This window comes from Rhipicephalus sanguineus, chromosome 2 (genome assembly GCF_013339695.2).
Source record: "Rhipicephalus sanguineus isolate Rsan-2018 chromosome 2, BIME_Rsan_1.4, whole genome shotgun sequence".
Lineage (NCBI taxonomy): Eukaryota > Metazoa > Arthropoda > Arachnida > Ixodida > Ixodidae > Rhipicephalus > Rhipicephalus sanguineus.
In genome coordinates, this window is record NC_051177.1 from 55,828,732 (window position 1) to 55,852,505 (window position 23,774).

The 23,774-nt window shown below is 44.0% G+C and overlaps 2 protein-coding genes across 5 annotated transcripts in view; one reads left to right on the plus strand and one right to left on the minus strand.

The window, feature by feature from the left end:
• Positions 1-14,475, minus strand: part of LOC119382995 (protein unc-45 homolog B) — a 28,946-nt gene extending 14,471 nt beyond the window's left edge. Inside the window, exons 1-14 of the mRNA XM_037650946.2 lie at positions 14,033-14,475; positions 13,785-13,960; positions 11,738-11,827; positions 11,494-11,664; positions 11,263-11,431; positions 9,858-10,016; positions 9,586-9,763; positions 8,346-8,415; positions 7,273-7,365; positions 6,508-6,642; positions 6,197-6,291; positions 5,321-5,462; positions 2,012-2,152; positions 462-577 (exon numbers count right to left, since the gene is read on the minus strand). Coding sequence (XP_037506874.1) covers positions 462-577; positions 2,012-2,152; positions 5,321-5,462; positions 6,197-6,291; positions 6,508-6,642; positions 7,273-7,365; positions 8,346-8,415; positions 9,586-9,763; positions 9,858-10,016; positions 11,263-11,431; positions 11,494-11,664; positions 11,738-11,827; positions 13,785-13,960; positions 14,033-14,261 — 1,964 coding nt within the window. The 5' untranslated portion in view covers positions 14,262-14,475. The remainder of the gene's footprint in view (positions 1-461; positions 578-2,011; positions 2,153-5,320; positions 5,463-6,196; positions 6,292-6,507; positions 6,643-7,272; positions 7,366-8,345; positions 8,416-9,585; positions 9,764-9,857; positions 10,017-11,262; positions 11,432-11,493; positions 11,665-11,737; positions 11,828-13,784; positions 13,961-14,032) is intronic.
• Positions 14,476-14,589: 114 nt separating this feature from the next.
• Positions 14,590-22,730, plus strand: LOC119382997 (glucosamine-6-phosphate isomerase 2). 4 transcript variants are annotated; one of them, XM_037650948.2, is made up of 6 exons: positions 14,590-14,653; positions 15,435-15,560; positions 15,629-15,730; positions 18,124-18,306; positions 21,752-21,936; positions 22,257-22,730. In XM_037650948.2, exons 1-6 carry the CDS (start codon positions 14,605-14,607, stop codon positions 22,512-22,514), a joined length of 903 nt encoding a protein of 300 aa, XP_037506876.1. In that variant the 5' UTR covers positions 14,590-14,604; the 3' UTR covers positions 22,515-22,730. The 4 variants fall into 4 exon arrangements, with proteins under 4 accessions (XP_037506876.1, XP_037506879.1, XP_037506877.1 ...); XM_037650951.2 differs by lacking the exon at positions 14,590-14,653 and adding an exon at positions 14,751-14,826; XM_037650949.2 differs by lacking the exon at positions 14,590-14,653 and adding an exon at positions 14,944-15,082.
• The last annotated feature ends 1,044 nt before the right edge of the window (positions 22,731-23,774 follow it).

The following is a 23,774-nucleotide window of genomic DNA, read 5'->3' on the forward strand; positions in this document are numbered from 1 at the left end:
TGTTATGTTGTCGAAGTTGTCGTAGTCACAACAACAGGCTACGCGTACCCTTCTTTGTGGCAGAGAAGGGTGGGAGGCTGAGCGAGAAACTGAAACCAGCTGATGCGGGTTCTTGTATGCCCTGTAACTTCCTTATTACAGCACTTATTCGCATAAATCTTGTGGCAGCATGTCCACGTCGTACAAGTTCACAGTTATCTGTTTCTCACAAATTTTGGATCATGGGGTTGTTTCCTGGTCAGTGGGGGGCAGCTCGAATGAGTAAGGCACACAAGCAACAACACGTAGCGCTGACTGGCAACTGAACATATTGTAGGGTAGCGCTGCTCCCCTGCGATATGTTCAACCAACTAGCTGACAAGTTCACCTTTCACCCTTGTTTACAGGCCCTTTTCTCGGCACCAGCCTTTCTGTTATTTGCAACGTGGGCATTAATTAAGTAGAACAAAAGGTGGCTTTACCTGGCAATCATTTCCCGACTGTTCTTGCTTTCTGTCGATGACAGGGCCACGAGTGCCACAGTGACACCCGACTCGGCAAGAATTTTTGTTCGTTTGTCGACATGCTCCTTGGAGTCCTACAAGCAGTAAGAAACCACATGAAGTCACAAATATTAAAACACTCAAGCAAAATTCTCACACTGAATTCTTGTATTGTACAATTCCTCAACACAAATATAATGTGACCCTCAAGCCATGCACATGCACAGCCCACAGAACAAAATAAAGGGCAGCCAGCAGTCAACAGGCTGTGCATGTCGCAATTGATAATAGTTAGTGCTCTTTTAACGGGGCCCTGCAACACTTGTCGAAGTAATAACCAAATGGCTTCATTAAAGGAGTTTATTGCCTCCCAACCCCCGCAATCGACTCCCGCAAAAATCTTTAGAATCTGTCAAATACAAGTGGAGTTAGAGGATTTGTCGCATACTTTAAGCACTTTCTCTCTCTCCTTTCATACTAGCAAGCATGCTGAAAGCTATGTGGGAGGGGGGGGGAGAGGGCGTGTGATGACAAAAGGGCAAGAAGCTAAGTCCGTCTGTCAGCACACATCATAACCTTGAGCAATTTCTTTTCTTTTTTTCTACGAACGCAGGGCTTACTTTCAGTGTGATTGTGAGTGAGTGTGCGGACATGTCGAGGCATCCCGCAGCAGCCACCGTAACTATGCAGCTCACGATGCTTAAATCAGCCAATGGCCGTGGGCTTTGGATTTATGGCGCAGTCATTTGGATTTATGGCGTCATCTGTTGAGAGAAGAGCGAGCAATTTCTAGTTGACTTTGAGAATGAATTGTAAATTCCAGGCCATGTGCTGCACTATAATGGTCGGCTCACATTTTCTCAGAAGCCTCGACTACCGATCAGCAGTGTTTTCTGACCATGCTGAATAAGTGTCGCAGGGCCCCTGTAAATGCACCGCATATAGTTTTTCCCGTTGCAATTTTTTTGTTATACATTAACCCCAATAAATATGCAGTACTATCAGCTAAAACAAAGATGGTGTAGCAGCAGACAAGTCTCACTAAAAATTCTACTTGCAAAATTTTGCTTACGCACACATTATCACCTCTGCATACTGTCTTTCAAAAATGACAACCAATCACACGCTTAATTGGAAGCATGTATATATTTGCACATACAAGTCAGAACTAGCACAATAACTTACTGACATTAGGCACTGTCGTGTGCCGAATATCATGTTATGCAATTTTGTGAATTAGGAATACACTTTGCATGTCCTGTTTATTAAAAATGAGATGCAGGAATTGCATACAGTTCGAAACACTTGTCAATTAACTACGATTACATATACACACATTCTTTGAGCAACTTTTAACTGTCTTGAAGGTGCAGTGGCCAACACAAGTTCATGCTTTTATTACAGTTGTGCGAAGAGCTTTGCCTTATTGTATGGAACCACCATACAGACCACCTATGATGAATACAGCAGCTTATTCTGCCTTTTTATTTCCATTTTCCTGGCAAAAACTAGTAAAAGGAATCACTTACGTATACATGCTCTTCAGGTACATGCTGCTTGGCAAACTTGGCAAGTTCCTTGAGCTCTGGTATGATTTCCTGCTTCTCATAGCTGTTTGTGAGGTTGACCAATGTTGTGAGAACGCCGTAGAGGACAGACTTTTGTTCGGTCTGCACCAAAGTGTGACAGTAGAGCATCACTGATATTAGGTAGGTAGTACATGCCACCCTTTCTTTGAAGCTATATCTTTCTTTAACCCCTTGAGGGTCGAATTTTTTCGCGAAATCCAGTCCAAAAACGTGTAATTTTTTTATTGCTGAAATAAATTCTTCAGACGATTCTATTTCAGAAAAAAATCATCTAAAAATTTTTTTCATGACCGTAAAGTGACAAAAAAAATCATTTCTGTTGTTACATACACATGGTCTATTCGTAGTAAAATCAAGCAAAATCCTAAAAAAATCTTTAACTCTTTTTTATAAATAAAAATTATGCATTGTATTAAACATAGCTCACAGACATACAAAAATAAGCGCACCCGAGTACTTTTCCGGTTAAAGATGTCCGTGCTCTAACACTAAGAACATTTCAGCGCATGATAGTCTTTGAAGCATGGCTCGCCGCGCACGCTTTTCAGATGTCGCTCCTTGATCGTCATCGGAGTCTGAAATTGTCAAAAAATCCTCGTCTGACAAACTTAAATCCAATGAATCAGATTATGATTCGGCACTTGGGGAACAGTCCGTATCGGAAGAATCGCTGCTCGACTCACCGGCAGCAGAGCAACCGGCGTGCGCTTACATGGCGTAAGCGAATTGCGTCAGTGAGCGCACAGAAGAAAACTCTATGGTTGTGCGCCCGTCCGGAAAGCAAAACGAGTGAAAAAGCTACAGTAATCCTCCGTCTTATTGCCAACAAGACGTAGTTAGTTTTTCCGAGGCCCCAAAACAGGAAATGCAATCACGGCGGCGTCATTTATGTAATTCAGCGCCGCACGGAAACAGATGTAATCGTGCCCGGGGAGTAATAAACGAGAGAGTAACAAGCGGTCACGCTTTGAGAGATTAGAAACCAAACAGCCATCAGCTTCGCGGGCGCAAGAAGCGAAAACCACCCGAAGGACGAAACTGAAACCTGCCAGACCGCGTCTGCGCGTTCTGATGCGCAATTGAAAGCCACCGCTTTGGAAAGCAAAAAAAAAAAAAATAGACGGTGAGACATCGGCGCACGGAGGTGCATCGGCGCAGTAAAAAATTCCACGTATTCCCGAAGCGTGGCAGCACATTCCAAGCAAGAGAAATGATCGAAGAAGGTGCGCGTTTGAAACCAACCACTCCGCGGGCGCATTCGGTTGTGCAAGTGATAGCCGGCACGCCATTTTGCGAAGCATAAAAAAAACAACAGCGGAGAGACATCGGCGCATGAAAAAAATTCCACGTATTCCCGAAGCATGGCAGCACATGCAAAGCAAGAGAAATGATCGAAAAAGGTGCGCACTTTAAACCAGCTGCACCTCGAACGTGCTCAGATGGGCAAGCAATAGCCGGCGCGCCGTTTTGGGAAGTGAAAAAAAAAATGCAACAGAGAGACATCGGCGCATGAAAAAAATTCAATGTATTCCTGAAGTGTGGCAGCACATGCAAAACAAGCGAAATGATCCAAAAAGGCGCGCACTTTAAACCAGATGCACCGTGAACGCATTCAGATGGGCAAGCAATAGCCGGCGCGCCGTTTTGGGAAGTGAAAAAAAGAAATGCAACAGAGAGACATCGGCGCATGAAAAAAATTCGATGTACAGTAAAACCTTGTTAATTCAAAGTCACTGGGACTGTGAAAAACTTTCGAATTAAGCAGGTTTTCGAATTAACGAAACATACAAAAAGCGGGATGCACGGAACTTTGAATTACTGAAAGTAATCGGAGGTGGTCGTTTGGCCTTCTAGTTTGCGGCTCCAAGGGTTGTTTTCCAGCAATATCCGGTCCCATTTTTGCCGCAAACCCGGGAAAATGCGGGCCTCGCTGCTGTCAGCGCAAAAAAGAAGAAAAGAAAAAAGGAAGTCTCGTGGTCAGCTGAAATACGTGCCTGCGGAAAAAACGACGTGCTTCACTGCAGCACAGTGATGACACGCGGGCAGCATGTCACCTGCTCCTCGCAGCGTCAGCACGTCATGATGCGACCATTCGCCCATTATTTCTGCTAAAATAAAGAATATGATAATGGCCAGTGTGACAGAATCCGCGATCTGTTCTGGCTGGTAAACATGATCATTGAAGATTTCGAACAGAGTTTTCGAAGTAGGCGTTACAGGCAAGAACTCCGCCAGCAGTGCAAGTGCGCAAATTGCCGGAGCAACCGCTAGTCGGAGGTTCACATACATCATGAATTCCGTCAGGTCGTCCTTTATTATCTTTTCTTTTCCCAAAAAGAATAGGTAAATCATGACGCGTTGACGTTGTGAGAAGCATGCGACATGCTGCCCGCGTGTCACCGCTGTGTTGCAGTGAAGCACATCTTTTTTTTTTTCCACAGGCACACGTAGCTGACCACGAGACTGCGTTTTTTTTTATTACTTTCTTTTTGCGCTAGCACCAGCGAGGCTGGGTTGCTTCAACTGTCACTCATTAATATTGCTACACTGCATTGCCCTGTGGCTTCTAATGGCCGTCGCTTCCGCGGAGTTGCGGCAAAATCGGGATATGGAATTGGCACATGGCACCCAAAGTTTTCGAATTAACTGGGCTGGCGCTGACTGCCGCTTCAAAATATCCACTCAGATTTACATTGCAAAATATGGGACCACAGAAACCCTTCAAATTAAACGGGATTTCGAAATAACCGAGTTCGAATTAATGAGGTTTTACTGTATTCCCGAAGTGTGGCAGCACAGGCCAAACAAGAGAAATGATCGAAAAAGGCGCGCGTTTTAAAAATAAACGCTATGCCGTACATGTACGACGAAAACCCTTTGGTACCAGGAAGCTTCTGCCGTACATGTACGACAAAAACCCTCAAGGGGTTAAAATAGAGCATCAGAATATACTAAAACAATTCAAACATTTTGCGAGGCACTTCTATGTAGCCAACACAGTTTACATCACACGAGCACAAGTCAGAAAATAAAATGCATTAAATGTTGAGTGCAAATGTTGAACTAATCTTGCCTTCATCGATTCAAAAATTTATTTTAGCTCATTACATACACTGTCCCTGCTCAAGTTTCACTTTTACTTTTCTGGAAAAACATAACTTGTGAGCATGCAAGCTGTGCCATTACACGTGCCGTCGTAAATGTAATCAATGACATTCATGTACGAGCAGAGATGACCAAACAGTGTACCTTTGCCAGGTCGATGAGAGCGTGGATGGCAGCCTTGTCACCAATGAGGTCTTCTTTCACTTCAGCATCAAGAGTAAGGTAGGCCAGACCCTCAGCTGCCCACTTTCTGAGATCCTTGTCTTTCTTTGGGTTGATAAGGAAGCTGGAGGACAACCAGTTCAAAAATCAAATCATGACTTGCCAAAACCGCACCGTGGGCTATGGGGTACACTAAGGTACGCTCGAGATGAATTTTCACTATCTGTGGTTCATAAACTTGCATCTTGCATCATTTTTGCATTCAGTTTCAATTAGAATGCAGGTACCAATGCCAGAAATCAAACCCACAACTTTTCTCTCAGTAATGGAATTTCATAGCCAGTAAGCCAATAGGCCACTTTCATAGCCAGTTGTCTTTACCCACCATGGTGGGCAAAGACAACCAGTTAGGTCCTCATTAAAATGTGCCGATAGAAGGCCGAACCACCTTATCACACATCATGACAGGAAGGGCAACTAACTGTAGGGCAACTAACTATATGTAGAACTGGAGCTTGCACGAGCTGTAGTAGTGCGAACAGTGCCTACCCTACACTACGCCAACAAGGGCAGATCAAGCAATTATGTATATTAGTCTCGGCTACCTGACCTCATTACCTCCAGTATCCATATCTATCTGTATGAAAAGCCAACCAGCCGTTTGGGCATGTATGCTGGCATCTGCCAAAAAAAAAGATCTGTGAACCCGCATGTCTGCTTTAACAATAGGCATGCGCCAGTTATAATGCACAACTCTTTAGACAACTAGCAAAGGTTTGGATGGTTCATGCTTATGACGCTACACACAAACACTACTAACCCTCAAAGTACTGCAATGAAATGCAATGCAATGCTCACTTTCTACACGTGCCCACGAGCTTCAGAGTGGTTCCGTCAGAGAAAGGACGCAAACTGCTGTCGGTGCCACCAAAGGAGCCAAGCTTGCACAGCCCCTGTTAAAAAATTCACAGTGAAACGACATTTACCATGGTACTTCGGCTGGTGCTTCATCATGGTCCATGGTTCCAGACTTACTAGGAACAATGAAAGTGTACATCTAGAAGTGAATTTATTCTCATTGTACACTTTGCAGTTAACGAGGTGGTGCAGCCAGAGCAAATGAGCAGCTAAGAAAGCATCAAAAAGGACTTTGTTTATCGGACACTTACGACAAGTGCGCGAACTTTGATGTTGTCGTTCTCAGACTTGTACAGTTTTTTGAGAATGCCCAGTCCAGTGGATATGATGCTTGTGCACTTGTCCTTTTTGGACGCTGCAGCAATGATGGCTTCAGCAGCTACTCTCTGCAAGGTGCAATAACGTGATATGGGGAATCAAGAAACGTCCTGAAGTGTTTGATCCAATGAAAAGGAGTTGCTCTGCAGAATCCTCCTCATCAAGTATCCGAAAGTCGGAGTCCCTTTAAATTTGCAGCCCAGACAGCTTGCATATCATATCAAACATCCTAGACCTGCAATCCCCCAGCTATATGCACATTTTTGCCTCGACTTTACATTTTCACAAGCAGTTTACGTGTTAGTGACGATAATTGTGACAAAGCGTGCCTGCAGAGGTTCTAGGTATGCACTAAGCTTATAAGGTGCTAAAGTTATCAAGTGTTCTTTGCTGAAAACCACACATCGCTCCTCTTGACGAAGCTGCAACGTACTGCCTAGATAATTAAGTATAGCGCCTGCGTTTTGACAAAGCAGAGGTAATCTAGACAAAGTCATGTGGATACGATAAGTCCACTGAAATATTTCGAAGATTGTTCATTTTGACATGCCCCTAATTTTACATAAGCTTCACTCTAAAGAATTATTCTGCAAACACACTAATCTATTTTTCGTAAAACTTGACAAAACATTCGTAAAATGGTTTAACAAGTTCGTATTCATACACCATTGGGCCAGAGTATATGTTAGCAACCCTACCTGCTGCAGTTCTTCTTCAGAGCCGGCCATGGCAAGCATCATCTCAACAACCCCTGGTGAAGCGAGGCAATTGTTGCCAACGTCTAGTGGACCCTAAGGGACATGCAGACAGCAAATACATGAACCTTCTTTATGGAAGCGGGTGCAAAACATGCTGGTGACAAAATTCTCTAAAAGAACAAAATGCCTTTAAGAAAAGAAAAAATAATAAATTTAGACACACATTATCATGCGAAATATGACCTGGAACACCGAATTAATGGTCATTCAATGATTACTTGTAATGTACTGATATGAACGTGACGTACTGAATTGCAAGAGATACCCTTCCGCTTGAGCACTAAGTGACATGAACAATTTTGCACTTGCCAATTGCGCTCAGCCGCTATGGCCTTTAAAAGGTAATTTTAGTGTTCCAGCTCATATTGCTTACGACAGTACATAGGCAAGCCAAGAGTAATTTTCGAGAGTGAATAGAATATGCATTGAATTGTGCCAGAATCTAATCAAATATGAAGTACTCTGGAGATAGTACTCTTTCTAATAATTAACATCATCTGTTTTCACAGTGCAAAATGATGTTCACATTTTCCTACTCAGCAGGCAAATGTGTGTCATTAGATTGCACATTAAGAACAAATTAAGTAGTTTGCTCATGCACACAGGACTCTAGAGGTTGTGAATGATCACTGTACACTAACAGAATCTAGCTCCCTGAGCATCATAGCCTGCTCAACTACAAAGGTTGTTTCATGCCTACACTACATCTGTGGGAATGAAATTTATTGTGCTTCTGGATGTGTCTCTGCACAGTTCACATACTGAGATGTTCAAAGAATATTTGCATTTACAAATAGTGATTACCCAATTAGAAGACATCAAACAGAACACAACTTGACTGGTTACTCAAAATTTTCTAATATTCACGCATCCATAGACACGAATATATACTAAGCACCTCATCTTTACCACTGAAAAGCTGTCAGAAAAAATCATCTCACCAAGTAGATGCAAAGGCTAAAATCCTGGTGGCTATGATCTGTACATCAAAGCACTAAATAATGGTGGCTTACCAGAAGCAATGTAGTGATTGCAGCTGTAACACGAACCTTGCTTTCAATCTCGGCATCTCCCAGTTTCGAACTGAAAGCCACAAAGGTAAGCTTGCCATGGATGATATCCAGCACACTATCTACGGACACAACATTCTACTAGGGTTTCAACTTCTTTTACTCGTGGGGCTATGTTTGCATGCCTTTCTTTATATATGATAGCACAGGGAATCAAGTATTCCTTCATAAGGCCTCCTGAAAAGCTTGATCTATAATCTTTTACAACAGTCTTTAGGGGATTTTATACCCGCAGAAAAAAATGACAAAAGGTTGTCCTGGGAAAACACTTTTGACCTAACTTCACTACTTTTTCACTTATATTTGTTTTCTCGTGGATATTAGATATACACTAAATATTATTAGCACAAATTTAAACTAGGTTCTATGATTACATTTGCAGAACTGCAAAGAAGAAAGCTCTAACATCATTGGAGGCTCAGGATGCCAGAAATGTGATAAAAATCTGGTGATGCCACCTTAAAATTTCGATACTGATTACCTTTGAAATAAAAAACTTCGTTTAAAGGGACTTCTGTTTTTATATGTATGTTACACATAAACAAATTTCAATAATGGGAGTATGCTGTAGCATGCAGCAGCGAAAAGAAAAGGAAAAGAAAAGATCACTGCAAGTAAGCTGTGCTTTTGCCATTGGTCTAATTTTCATATGTTCATGTTGAAAGATCTGGAGCACAACAATTGCCAAAGGCAAGCACACGAGACAGGGCAAAGGCACATGCGTTCATATGCATGCATCTATTGTCTCTCTCGTGCAAGATGCCACTCGCAGTACTATCAGAAATTGATTAAAATTCATGGCCAATTCAATAGTTAGATGGGCATGCATAACCAGTGTGTCTGTGTACCATGAATGAAGTGGCATAAATCTAGGATTCGTGAGAGCACCAATAATTGTTCTAGAATGTATGGTAACATATAATAACAGCAGATGCATTGTAGCTGTGGGATTCAACTCAACAGCCCTGCTTTCCGCTGTAACTCTAACTGTAGTGTTGCTTTGCATTATGGACACAAGTTCACAGACTAAAGAGTTTTATTACTTTATTCACTCTTTCGTGCTAGTGGTTCTAGTGGTTTCGTGCTAGTGGCGATGATGCCAAAACCCTTTGAGGTGCAAATACAAACACAGCATTGAGGGGTACCTCTTGAACGTACATGTTTGACACATTTCGACACTTACTTGACGTATTCCATCACTTTTTCCCTGTACTTCTCTTTTGCTTTGTCGTGGTCCATACAAAAGTATATCCTTTCAAATGCAACTGAGCAGTTCGGTCTCGTGTTTGGACTTATATCCATGCTGCTTTCGTACTTGATGTCCTCGAGCTCACTCGCAACTTCCAGCAATTCCCTAAGGCCTGAAACATTCACCAGACGTGAAGACTCAAGAGCACAATACAGCTAGCACGATGAGACAACACTGAGTGGACTGTGTTATAATTTATACATTACCATCCGCATCAACCAACTTCATGCCCCAGTTGAGGCAATCATAGTCAACATTTTTTGTGATAAGCTCCAAGATGGCGTCACGGCCTTGAGCTGTCATGACACGACTGGAGGAACTTTTCACCAGTGCAAGCATGATTGCATCAATGTGTGCTTCGTTATCTGCAGAAAAATACATAAAATAAGTCTTTTTATGGGCATCGCTTACACCTAGCTACCTAGCTTATGCTCTTAACCCTTTGTGATATGCATTATGATCAACTAAATGCGTGAAATTTATGCAATTTTATACCAAGGTTCAGGAGACCAAATTAAAAGTAAGTGGTAGTGCTAGAATAAGTTATACACATATTACAGCAACTAATTGTAATTGCAACGTAAATAATTACCAAATAAACTCACAGTCAGTCATGCTATATTTCTTCATAAACCGAATTCAACCACTCACTCAAGTTGCTTGAGATAGTTATCTGCTTCATAAAAAGGTAAAAAAATTCTTTAAATTCGTGTCGAAATGCCCCATGTCCAACGTCTCTTTAAACATGGTATATTAAAAGCTCGTTAATTCGGATTTCACGGGACTGGAAAAAATGTCCGAATCGACCAGATTCATAATTATCAAAAGTATCAAGAAAAAAATAAACAAATGTCTATTACGGCAACTCTTTCACTTTCTTGATGAAGACATAAATCCTGTACTTACTTTGCATAAGAGCAGTGTAAAAGCTGCAATTTTCCTCGCTCACGACTATGTTCACAATGTGACTGTGGCTCAACTAACCTGAAACGTGCTAACCCGAAATTAACCAGGAACGTCGTTACTGTACGGTTCGCGTTGATGACGATGGCGATGCAGACTGGACCATCTCGTTTCGGTTGTCCACGAACGCCATTTTCGCTCCTTTGCGTCAAACATTTGCAGTGCTTCACGCTCGGTGCCCCCCGCTCCGAGAATCGTCCGAATGAACCGAGTTACGGCCAAATATGATCAAATTAACGAGTTTTATACCATTAAACAATACATATGCTTGCCGGGACCGCAGAATGCGTCTGAATTATCTGATTCTCCAAATTAACGGGTTTTGAATTAACGAGCTTTTACTGTACCGCTTCACCAAAGCAATCATTTGTAGCAAAACATTTCAACCAGAAGTGATAGAAGGCAACAGGAATACTTAATTTACCATTAATTGAGTGTTTGTGGCCTCTTCCTTGCCAATAGTGCACAGAGATGACAAAAGTAAGTCGCATCTCCAAATGAGTACGCAGCATTGCAAAGGGCTAAATGGAGAGTAATCTAAGGGTACATGAAAACACTGCTATAGAAAGCAATTGTGTTCCTGACAAACATAATCCCCTTCATCAAAATGTTTAATGACTTCTCATCTCCACACATCCAATAACACACCTTTCATCATTTGTTGATCTGGCTTTTTTGACTCCTTAGAGTCCATCCCACTGAGAGTATTGATGATAGCCTGGAAAAGGTACTGCACCGCTGTGATGTGCTGCTCGTCTTTGCTGACGAACTGGTCAATCATTGCGGCAAGTCCGAACTCGTTCAACACTTTCAAAGCCTGCGAAGGTACGCTTGGGTTCAGCATTCGAACAGCAGCAAAATTACACAGAGTTCACATACCCACTCCAGCTTCTTCTTACTCAGCTCGCTGAATATTCGTATGCAAGACAAGGAAAACTCCGCATTCTTTAACGAACGCATTGCGCTCAGGCATTTCGTGATACTGTTGGCATGGATAATGGCCTCTGCACCAGCCTTTTCCCTAGCTATAACAACTAGGTTGTTCGCAGCCTACAAGTGACAGAAGAAAATGAGCAATGAAACATCAGGAGTGTTCACAAGAATCTTGGGTCTCTGTTGTTACCTGGTTCTTGAGTTCAAGCGAGGAGCTGTTGTTCTCAATAACGCCAATCATTTGTGTCACCTTGTTGGTGGTGCTTGCGTTTTCTCTTGCCTGCAAAGAAACGGAAAGTTAGATATCTCCTTCGGGTGCGGTTTATGGTGCGCTGTTGATGAGTGCATCAAATTTCCAATAATCTATAATAAGGTGCCCCACATTTCATCACTGTTTCTAGCGAGCCACAATATCACGAGAAACTAAATATTGTGAGACGACGTCAGGTACGACAGAACGATTGTTATATTTACAGCAAAGGCGCGCGAACCAAAAACCGAACACCGACCAGCCAACACGATGATGATGATCACGATGATTTGTATGCACAAGTGAAGATGATGAACGGCACAGTCAGCGCTCACAAGTGGTGGAGCGTGCTGTGATTCCCACGTCCTCTTGCTCTACCGGTCACCCCTGGAGCTCCGGTCTGGTCGACGTCTGTGCTCGCCAACAACATCCATGGCACAAAACGACGCATCTCCTGCCGTCGCTGCCGCGCCTGCTCAGCCTGCTGGGCCTCAGTACACCGTGAGTACCTTGCAGCGAGACCCTCCAGTATTTTCCGGCCTTCATGGTGAGGACGTAGAAGAATGGCTGGACAATTACGACAGAACCAGTGCTTGCAATTACTGGGACGAGGCACACAAGCTGCGCTATGTTCCCTTTTACCTCAAGGAGGTCGCGAAGACGTGGTATCATAACCACGAAAGCGACTTTCCTGATTGGTCAGCATTCACGGTGCAGCTGCGTCAGATCTTCGGCACGTCTGCAGGACGCTCTGAGGTAGCGAAACAGAAGCTCGCTACTCGCATCCAGGGACCCGACGAATCGTACACGTCGTACATTGAAGACGTTCTGGCTCTCTGCCGCCGTGCCCAAAGTGACATGCCCGAGGCCGATCGTATTCGTCATGTACTGAAAGGCATCAACTCCATCGCCTTTAATGCTCTGGTTATCCAGAACCCAACTTCAGTTCAGGACATCATTACAACGTGCCAACGCCTGGACGCACTCCACTCAATGCGCCTTCCACACGCCTCCTGTGACTCCCGCCTTACTGGAGAACATGAACTGCGCGCTCTCATCCGCACCATCGTGAGAGAGGAACTCCACGGCATTGTTCCTGGCCGCACAGCTACTTCATCTGTCTGCTCTCCTCCTACTAATCTGCGGGACATCATCAAGGATGAACTGGCGTTAATGACGAGCGTCGCAGGTGCCCCGTCTCCTGCGCCCTTCCATGCGCCTTCATATGCCGAAGTTGCATCACGGCCTCCGGTACCAATTCCACCTGCGCCTGCGGACGTTGTATACGACCACTTGGTCGCGATGGCAGCTAAGGCACCAGCACAGCAGCACTCCGCTCCCTGGCACCCTGCACGCCCCATCTGTTTTTACTGTGGCATACGAGGACATATCTCCCGTTTTTGCCGCCGGCGCCAGCAAGATGAACGGCACAGTCAGCGCTCACAATATCAATTTATTGTGCAGTCAATCAGATTTTGTTTTTTGCATAAAAACAATTTTATCAGTGGCTCGAAGCATGTGAATGTGTAAATTATTGGCTGCAAGCATTTTTAAGGTGCAGTCGATCACATTTTGTTTTTCGCATAAAAACAATTTCGTCAGTGGCTCGAAATGTGTGAATGAGTTCATTATTGGCTGCAGCCATTATGTGACATGAAAAAAATTACTCTTTCGCCATTGCTGTAGTTAGTGGCATGTCACATGCCCTTTGAAACCTGGCAGTGCCCCAGACCATCCTTAACAATATGTAGCACACTGCTCACGACTGCAAAAACAGACCATGTACACGAATGTATAGTACATATGGCACCTGGATAATGCACTCCTCTGGATCTGGGTAATATACTACGTCGAGAAAGGGCACTTCACACAACTGATACACTGATTTGGATTGCACGTTGATTATTATAAATATCAAGAAACGGCAGCAGATAGCGCAAGATAGTCTTATACAAAAACCCATAATCTTTACAAAACATATACTTGCGATTTTATCAATGGCTTGACTAAGACGGCGGAGGCACTGCTGGACAGCGCTGTTTTTCGGATCAATTTGGAGAATTTTACGGGCATCTTTGAAAGCTTCGTCCACTTTTCCAAGAGCCTCGTAAGCTTGACTCCGCCGAAAAAGTGCCTTCACGTCCGATTGGTTAAGTTCCAGAACTGTAAGGATAAAAGACGCGATATTTACCTGACAAACGAAATTTTAACACACGTAGTACAAGTCGATTTCACCTTCTGAAGCGTCCTTTAGGGCTTGTTCGTATCTATGTAGCTTCAAGTTAGCCGCGGCTCTATTGTTCAGCAAGACGGCTTTCTCCCCGCTGTCCACGATCGACAATGCTTTCGTGTACTTCTCCAGGGCGCCTGCAAAATCTCCAGCCTTGAACAAATCATTGCCCTCTTGCTTTACAGCCTGTGCGGGGCTCGAAGAAGAGCTCTGTTCCGATGCATCCGTGGTCATCGTTTCTCCAATGATCTCAGGAACGCGTGCTGAGCGTACTTTGCCGTCAGCTCACACTACAAGTTCGCTCCCCAATAAGCAGCCAAAAATAACTCGCCGGCTCCCTGCGACGACTTTCTAGATACTTCTGAAGTCTCGTCCGCGCCGTCTTAGGAGCATGTCAACAAATTTTGCTAAAGCACGTCAACTCGAGTACAACGATGCAACCGGCGTGCTTTCATCCAACTCTCGAAAAACGAAACTGTCAAAACTTTATTCACGCAGCAAACACACACCGCTGATACGTGCACTGACAAAAACACCGAAGCTTCGTAGGCTAGTAATGCCTTAAAAGGCGTTAATAATGCCTACTGCCGAGCTGCTTTGTAATCAGCTATTTGCACTGGTCAGAGGTATCACGTTTCTCCACTAACAACGTTGTAATCATGGTTTTAATTTCTTTTACGTTTGGTATTAAACGAAACGCGAATCGCATGCGATGATTGCGTCATCTATGAATGCAACTGTGAACGATCATCATCGCTTGCACCACCGTGGCTGGTACCCGCGGCTCGACTGCGCCAAGGTGCGTGCTCACTTTGCGCGTGCGGTAAAAATAAACGTCCTAATGACGCGTCTCTTTTTGAATGAATCTAGCCTCGCAAGCTTGGTGATCGCCAGCTGTGATCACCAGCGTCGTCAGTACATGGCGTCTCGTGTGTGAACCACTGCGCCGCTGAGTTTGAGGCCAACATCCGTCGCTTCCTTCATGTAGCTGCTGCTACGTATCTGCTGTTGACCAACGTTTATAGCGATGGAAAAAAATAATTACGAGTCTCGTGGTAAAAAATCACTTCCTAGACGACACGGCGTGCACTACAGCGATAGAACCTCGTAGAATGGTTCGCGCGGCATGATAAAATCGCAGCGCCCGCGATTTGTAGAGTCGCACGCAGTAATCGTATCGCTGATGAAACACGGGAATGTGATCGTGCCTGGAGTGGCACGATAAGTGCTATCGTTTGGGGCGTGTGCTAGTAGATACTACTCTAAATTCACAGCTAGCGCAAGTAGTTGAGTTGAGTTTAGTGGAATCGCTGTCGTTGGTTGCCTGGTAGCAGTAGTGTGCTCGTTTCAGTAAGATCTCTGGCACCTTTTTAAAAACTGTTTTACAGCTTCAGTTCTCTGTTCCAGACATGAGGCTGGTTATCCTCGAAGATGACGGCGAAGTGGCTGACTGGGCGGCCAGATATATCAGGAAACGCATTCAGGAGTTCAAGCCGGGCCCAGACAAATATTTCGTCTTGGGACTACCGACAGGTAACGCTAAGCTTCCCGTAATTATTTGACTTCGTGGATGTCTAAAAAAATTTTTTTTCCTCTTACAGGGAGCACGCCGTTGAGCTGTTACAAGAAGCTGATTGAATTTTATAATCAAAAGACGGTGTCGTTTCGATATGTGAAGACATTCAACATGGACGAGTATGTAGGCAAGTATAAAATTCATAATGCTCACCAGTGCAATGTGTTACGAAGAGATAAATTCACTGGGCAATTTCACTGGGGGCAATGTTTTCTTTAGTTCAGTAAACGTGTTGGAGGCATGTACATGAGTCATTTCCTGACAAAGTTTATTTCTTGATTGCTTTTGCTACTAAATAACATGTACCAATTGTTGGCGAAATGGCTTGCACGTTTTTTATATGCAATGTATGCTTTCTCCTGCACCTTTATTGTTAGTGTTACTGTGTTCAAACGCATCAGAGTGCACAATGCAGCCCTTGCTTTAGTGTGTAGAAACAGCATTTCCGAAACTGAACTTTTATCTAGTAGTTTCTTGTCGATAGAAACTGGAAATAAAAATGGTTTTCATAAAACATTGTACTGGAACATCGTGATCTTTTTCTCGGGAACATTTGCACATAGGCTTGCCATATTAGAAGTGGCAGTATTGTTATTGCCAGTTGTACACAGGCGCAAAATCTACAGTGTGCCCCTTTGGGACTTGTCATTCATTGTTCCACAGGTGCTGGCTTTTTGTGATTTGGGCATTGGGCTTTCCAATTCCCTTCCTGGTAGTGTGTGCCTCTGTACTGCGGAGTCTTGGATGAAACGTAACGTGGAGAAAGTACGCCAGGGCAAAACAAACACGAGGTTTATTCTGGCTTCATCAGCGAACACCAGTGCTAGCACGTGTAGCTCGAACCTGCATGTCTCTGTTGCTGCGACATGGTGATACCTCGATTGTGATGCAGCTGCTAAAGCACCTTTTTCAGTATATAACAAAAAATGTAGGCGTGCATGAAGTACAAAGTCATATCGTGGCAATGCACCGGCTTTTAGCACATAACTTCACTTTGACTTTTTCTGAAATACTGCTGCTGTGTGACTCACCTGCTGTAGTACATATTCAATACTGAATTAATGCAGAGCATTTTTTGCACTGGTTTACTTCGCTAATGATAGAGCGGCAAGATTTTAATGAAACTAGATACCCCAAGTGGAATTAAGAGACTGAGGCAAGCAAGAACCTTTCACAACTTCGAAAGAAACGAAATGTGGCATGGAAGATATGCTACGAAAAAGTTGATTTAAGGTGTGCTTAAAAATTTGCTGTTTTGCTCCTAAGCAAGCCTGAAATCTACTAATCTGATTATTCGTCTCTTACAGTCCTGGACTGCCTGAGGTGGTGTCTTCAACCAATGAACAGTGTGTGCAGTGTCTCGGGGAGTGCGGGACTGTGAGGGATCAAATGGCATCTTCGGCTGAGCCGCACTGGCACCGTGGCGGTGGAAGGGATAATAATAATAATATTATCTGGGGTTTAACGTCTCAAAACCACCATATGATTATGAGAGACGCCGTAGTGGAGGGCTCCGGAAATTTCGACCACCTGGGGTTCTTTAATGTGCACCTAAATCTAAGTACACGGGCCTCAAACATTTTCGCCTCCATCGAAAATGCAGCCGCCGCGGCCGGGATTCGATCCCGCGACTTTCGGGTCAGCAGTCGAGTGCCATAACCACTAAACCACCGTGGCGGGGCAGGTGGAAGGGAAGTTATATCAAACTCAACCTGAGTTTCAGGGCCCCCTACAGGCCATACGAATGTGTGTACCACCAAGCTGGACTCTGCAACAGCAGTGCCCTCTGCGAAAGGCACACAGCAGTAAAAATTCAGCAGGCGAAAATTTGCAACTGCCAATTTGTATTGGGAATAAGAGCGCAAATGATGAAAAACGAGCCAATTAGAGGTGCTTGCAAAATGCTGTGTGTTCAATGTGTACTCGTCTGTTCTCCAGGCGCTTGTGCTACATGAGTTTTGCGCAAGCTCGACGAAGGTTATGGCAGTGTTTGCATCGTCTTCACTGTCCGGCGAAAGACTGACAGCTAAAGTAGCCTGTTGCATGCACGGACGAATGATGTACAGTGCACGCATGTTTTCCCTCCTGTCCGGTCATGTTCTGTGGCAACGCCAACCGTGAATTATGCGTGCACTGATGGGACGTCACCGCGTCGTCTGCCAGCGCGCACTGTACGATGGGATCTCCATGGTAGTGCGGTGGTATGCACTCGTGTTGTGGCCACCCCAGCCGAACATGCGGCACTGCACGCGTTGTGCCCAGACGAACGTACGCCAGCGCACAAGTGCACAGAAAACGCCACCAGTGCGGTCAGCCGAAGATGCTAAAGGACTGCCATTTTTGTCAGCACCTATTGTAGACAAAGCATTTGCACCTATATGTCTGAGTTTTGATTTTCAAGCAGTTCCACTTTCATGTACAGTTACCTTGTGAAATATATAATAATCGGCGATAGTGTGGAGGATTCTTGGGTTAACATTGCGTACTTTGCTTTCACATCCTCAAAACATGAAATTGCAGGGCTGCCAAGAGACCATCCAGAGAGCTACCACTCATACATGTGGAACAATTTCTTCAAGCACGTAGACATTTTGCCCGAGAATGCCCATATTTTGGATGGAAATGCAGCCGACCTGAACGCTGAATGTGACAGGTTTGAGCGGCTGATCACGGAAGCTGGCGGAGTGGACCTTTTTGTTGGAGGTGAGAGCAAAACATATTACGCGTATTTATTTGGCTTGTTCTGTTATCTATTAAACTTTTGTCATTGACAAGAGAATTCGATGTAGGACCCATCTGACAAGCAAAACTCTGGTGTAAACAAAGTATACCATGGTGTTTCCACAAAGCACACAAAATAATGGTGACGAGCCTTGAACACCCTGCCACTTCAGTCTCTGACTGCTCTAGACTACCAAAGTGCAGATGTAGCGTTCGATAGCTTCGTCAAATCTAAGATGGAATACATGTTTTTCGAATTACTAAGTTATGTAATTTAATGGCAGGTAAAGTCATTAGGTTGGCATTAGTTCCGAGCACACACAAAACCTTGAAACACCCTTCACAGAAACCAGTCAATCTTAAATATGCTTCACAGGAATAAGGAAAATTTATTGCGGTGAAGCCTCTTGGCAGGGTCTCCAAGGTCGCTATAGATAGTCTAGTTGACAATCATTATTTGAGCGCATGCACTTGCTGCCACGAGTGCTGTACACATTCTGCAGTTATTTGCCCCCTCAATAATAGTTAATGATCATTTAATAGGATGGAGCATTAGCCATGCTATGTTGAGCCGACAGCAGGACGTACTGTGCGCATCAGTTCTTGTGGGGAGCAATCTTTTTAAATGCGAAGCATTTTTTAGCGAACCTTTGGCACTTTGAGCGTTTCTATCTACGCATCTATCTATCTAGCCGCCTACGTCTGGGTGCTCTCATGATCGCCTCCTCAACTTGGTGTAGATCAAAATCGGCATGGTAGGGTAAGAAGATTTGACGAATATTACTGTCTGATCATGACATGAATAACATGAAAGTCCTGTCGCTTACATCGTCAAACCCTTTGCTCTAGACACGTATGGCACATACCTGTTTATCACGGGCCGCGGTGTACGGGTATACGCCACAGGGGATTGACAGGAACGGCGAGAACAGAGATTGGTAAGCTAAATGCGAGAGCGTTAAGAAAAATCGACATCGGCAGCGTTGACCCGACGAATGGAAAGAATGAAAATTAGGATCACAACAGGAATCGAACCCAAGCATTCTGCGTGGCAATCAGGTACTCTACCACACAGCCACCTCAGGTATACAAACTGGTTTGGAAAAACAGCCTATGCAGGCGTAATGTTGGTGCAATGTCAATTGTGGTTGCGGTAGTGGGGATCTGATTTTACAGTAAAGCAATAGACACTACATATGCACTCCTACGATACAGGCGTCATATCAGATTAACGTCTTTGGTTCCAGTGTTGGCTCCGCTTTTATAGCAGTCTAATAAACATTACATTTGTATTCCTATGATTCGGCAAGCTATATTGAAGCATTGCTCAACCCTGGAGGAATACATTAACGAAAGTTACGTATGATATTCACATCATTGCACCGTAAAGTGCACTTAGTCCACCAGAAGGACGCAGTGTCCTCTTCATTTCATAGAAGGCTGGGCGATGGCCTCATGCTGACCGAGAATGATGCCAGATTGATTGAGAGCCGTTTTGTAGACTAGGCTACGTGCGCCACATACGCCCAGGTAGTCTATGAATACGGCAAACGCCATCCACTGATTTTGGTCTACGTAGCACTATCCAAGCCTACCATCCTCGACGGCCTATAACTCACCAACATGAGGGGTGACTTCAGGTTCCGACATGTCGCCGCCTCTATCGACGGACAATTTGTCGACAAAATGACCGAGGTATCCACGATTTCCAACAGCTGTACTATACCACATACTTCACTCCACATGGACTCTTCGTCACCGCGATCACGACCGGATCCGATAACAAGTCATGACCAGCTGCTGGTGTTCACTGATCATGGTGATAATGACCTTGTTCAAGGACTGTCAAGAACCTAATCCACACATGCACACGGGTTTGTGAAACGTGCGTGCGTTCTCCATCATAAGGGACAAGTATAAGCACTACATATTAGCTTTCCGCTTCTGGTGTTGGTAATACCCACGTTGCCGTTGGCAGCGTTACCCAACTGTAAACAGCTGTTTATATAACACATATGCGGCTCTTCAACGTATATGTGTGCGTATCAAATTTATACAAACCTTTCGTGCCGTTTTGTTAAGTTTTGTGCACTAAAAAAATTATGCCACAGACACTTTCCCGCTGCATGCTTCACATAACATCGACTCCCGCAGTACGTGGGATCTGCCGAATTTTTTATGATTATGCAGGCAGCTTTCTGGTTAAATTTTGTTGAAGTGGCATTTTGACACCTGTCACTCACAGAATCCATATATGCTATGTTCGCCTTTGCCACTAATGCCTCACCAAAATAGATTTTGCATATTACGGGGAAGCCAACATACGGCATTACTCTGTGTAATAGCTGTTCTCGAACTGTTGACCCTGTCACCTTGTTTACATTGGAGCAGCATTTCCTCTTTGCACATTCATAATAATCTGTACGAAATATTAGTGCACAAGTGATCCCAAACGTCATTTTTTCTACCCTGGAACTGCTCCAATACACAATTATCTCTATTAGTGCTGTAGCGTTAAAGAGCTTGTTTCGCAGATATTCCAGTGGTGGTTGTGAGCAAAAAATCGAGAAAGCTGCAAATGAAATAATAAAAATCTTCGGTTCCAATGAGAATTTGACCTAGGCCCTTTGCGTGGCAAGCGGGTGTTTTACCACAGAGCGAGGCCATTGCTTGAAACTGCTTCAGGAAAGAACACTATATGAATGTCATGTAGTGGGAGGAGTCTCCTTAACGAATGTAATATTGCGTGGCATAAGCGTAAAATCGCGTCAGGCATCAAAACATGTGAATTGCACAACGAGTGGGTGTTATACAGGCCCACCCATTACAAAGCGCTCAGACATACTTAATCATCATCAGCAGCAAAAGCGTCAACAATGTGAGCAGATGCGTAGGTTCGCGTGTTGCCTTACGGACGCATATTGGGCCCTTCGCTGATTCACAAAAGGAAGAATCATTTCATAGTGGGCACTGCGCAACTGTACTTGCAGTAGGGTATTCTAGGATAGTTTTAAATGGACAATGTTACGTGTACAGACATTTGTTTCCTTGTGGCATGGCTGAGGCACGCACCGAGAACTGAAGCCAGGCTAGCAATTGAGAAGGTGATGCGCGCGGGGCCCGATTACGTTATCGCATTCTACTCTTGGAAGGTGAAGCTCAAGCAGCATTCAAGTTTTTATTTTCTGAATCTGCTTCGAAGAAGCTTTCTTCCTGCTCCAAAATTTGCTCCTAATCCTAATCTGGCTGGACCATCACTGACGAAGATCCATCGACCTCATAAATTTACAGGAGTTGGCTTTTCTGAATGAACTGTACTGTACCTAAGTGATCTGCTATCCTCAACTGATCCCTGCACTGCTTAAGCAAGGAACAAAAAACAGTCCTAATCCACAATCTTGCACTGTTATTATTTTATTACAAAAAGGCATTGGCCCGGATGGACACATTGCCTTCAACGAGCCTGGTTCAAGTCTTGCATCTCGGACACGAGTGAAGACCCTCGCCAAGGACACAATTATGGCAAATGCACGTTTTTTTGGAAACGACTTGGCCAAGGTTCCCAAGGAAGCGTTGACCGTTGGCGTAGGCACCGTGATGGATGCACGTGAGGTGAGACTGCCTTCTGGCTGTGGTTTCATTCTGGTTGAGTTGAGTTGAGTTGAATAAACTTTATTTTCCCAATGGTTGTTATTGTTGCGAAGCTGTTTAATGTCGAGGTTGATTCTTGCGGAGCATAATGCAACTCCTAGCGGGTATGTGCCACAGGAATTGGGCAAGCCCCACTACTCGCCCCTGGTCCACTAAACATTATGATCAAAGTCAAGCAATGAAATAGCAATATGATGCCACCAGCTCTGCTCTTTAACCAGTGTTCATGACGTTAAGTCAGTGAAGCTGCTACGAATTATTTTCTGTTCTTTCTTTTTCAGGTCATGATTCTTATTGTCGGTGCACACAAGGCGTTTGCCTTGTACAAAGCCATTGAGGAAGGTGTCAATCACATGTGGACCGTGTCTGCATTCCAAATGCATCCCCGGACAATCATAGTCTGTGATGAAGATGCAACCAATGAACTGCGTGTGAAGACTGTGAAATACTTCAAGGGCCTGATGCATGTACATAACCAGCTGGTTGAATATAGAGATGATGTCAAGACTGATGACGAGAAGAAGGCTGACCAGCATTGAACCGTGTTCACCATAGACAATATTTTGCATTTGTTGCACCATGACTCTGGGATTTTATAACGCTGCTCCGTGTGATGGACACTGGCGCTTTAGTGCTTACAATAACATTACTTACCGAAGAATAGAATTTTAATATGTCTTTGCTAATCTAGCCCCAAGATATTGTAACACTTTATTAAATACTTATAAACTGGTATTTGATCCATTTGTTCAAGATACCTGTTTTTGTCAATGCACTGCGTGGTATGTATGATGCGTCCTTAGTGGGGAATATCTTTTTAATCAGTTCAGCAGTTAACTATTCAATATTTGCTTTAGTAACCCTTTATTGTGGTTCTACTTATTTCACGGCAAGTTTTTTTTCCTTATGTTCCACTGAACCATTACCTGCCGTCGCATTACCTTCTTCAAGGCATGTTTGCTGCGGTAGCTGCAGCTTGCCTATAAAATATCTCTTGTTTCTGCAAGATAAGCTCTGCAGAACACTGTGGTTCTGCACTGTTTTGCAGTTCTATAAACGTTGGTTGAGTGACCTGTAAAGAGTGCACTCGGTTACAGCTTGCACTGCTTTTTACGGGATTTTTTTTTTAATTGGGAATGGGGGCGTAGGGGTGGGGCAGTGACTTTTATGCTCTTTAAGTTGCATATAACCTCGCGAATGTTGCCAACGGCTGCCGAGTGTTGTCTAAAGTGTGGCCTCCGAGACCTGAAACTCAGTGGTGATCTTGAAGGCCATATCTAAAATTGCGCATGTTGCGTTGACTGATGCTCTCATCCGCAAGCACTTTTTATTTGAAGTAATTGAATAAGTAAAAATTATTTGCAGTAGAAATAACTTTAACGTGCGAAGCAGCGTACAGAAACAGTACAAAGAGAAAACACGATTCGATAGGACAAACAGTAGCGGTTAACCTGTCGCGTCGTTCTCCTTTTTTTTGTTTGTTTCTCTGCGATGTGTAAGATAATCTATCGTCAGTTTGCCCATCTTTCGACTTTACTGTAGCACAAAAATGTTTGTACCACGACCTACTATACTCCTGACCTGCCCAGATGTCCCCTCTCCAGCGCCCACGTTCTAGTTCATACCTCCTGCCGCTAGGGATGTAACCTACGAGCGTTGTGGCGCTAGTCAGCACCTGTTCGCTGACGTCAGCTTTAACGCTCGTGATGATGTTTCGCCAGCACAGAGCGCTCATATCATGTAATTATTATTCGTAAATGCAAAATACTTTGGAAATAAAAATACGGAAAGTGGATTAG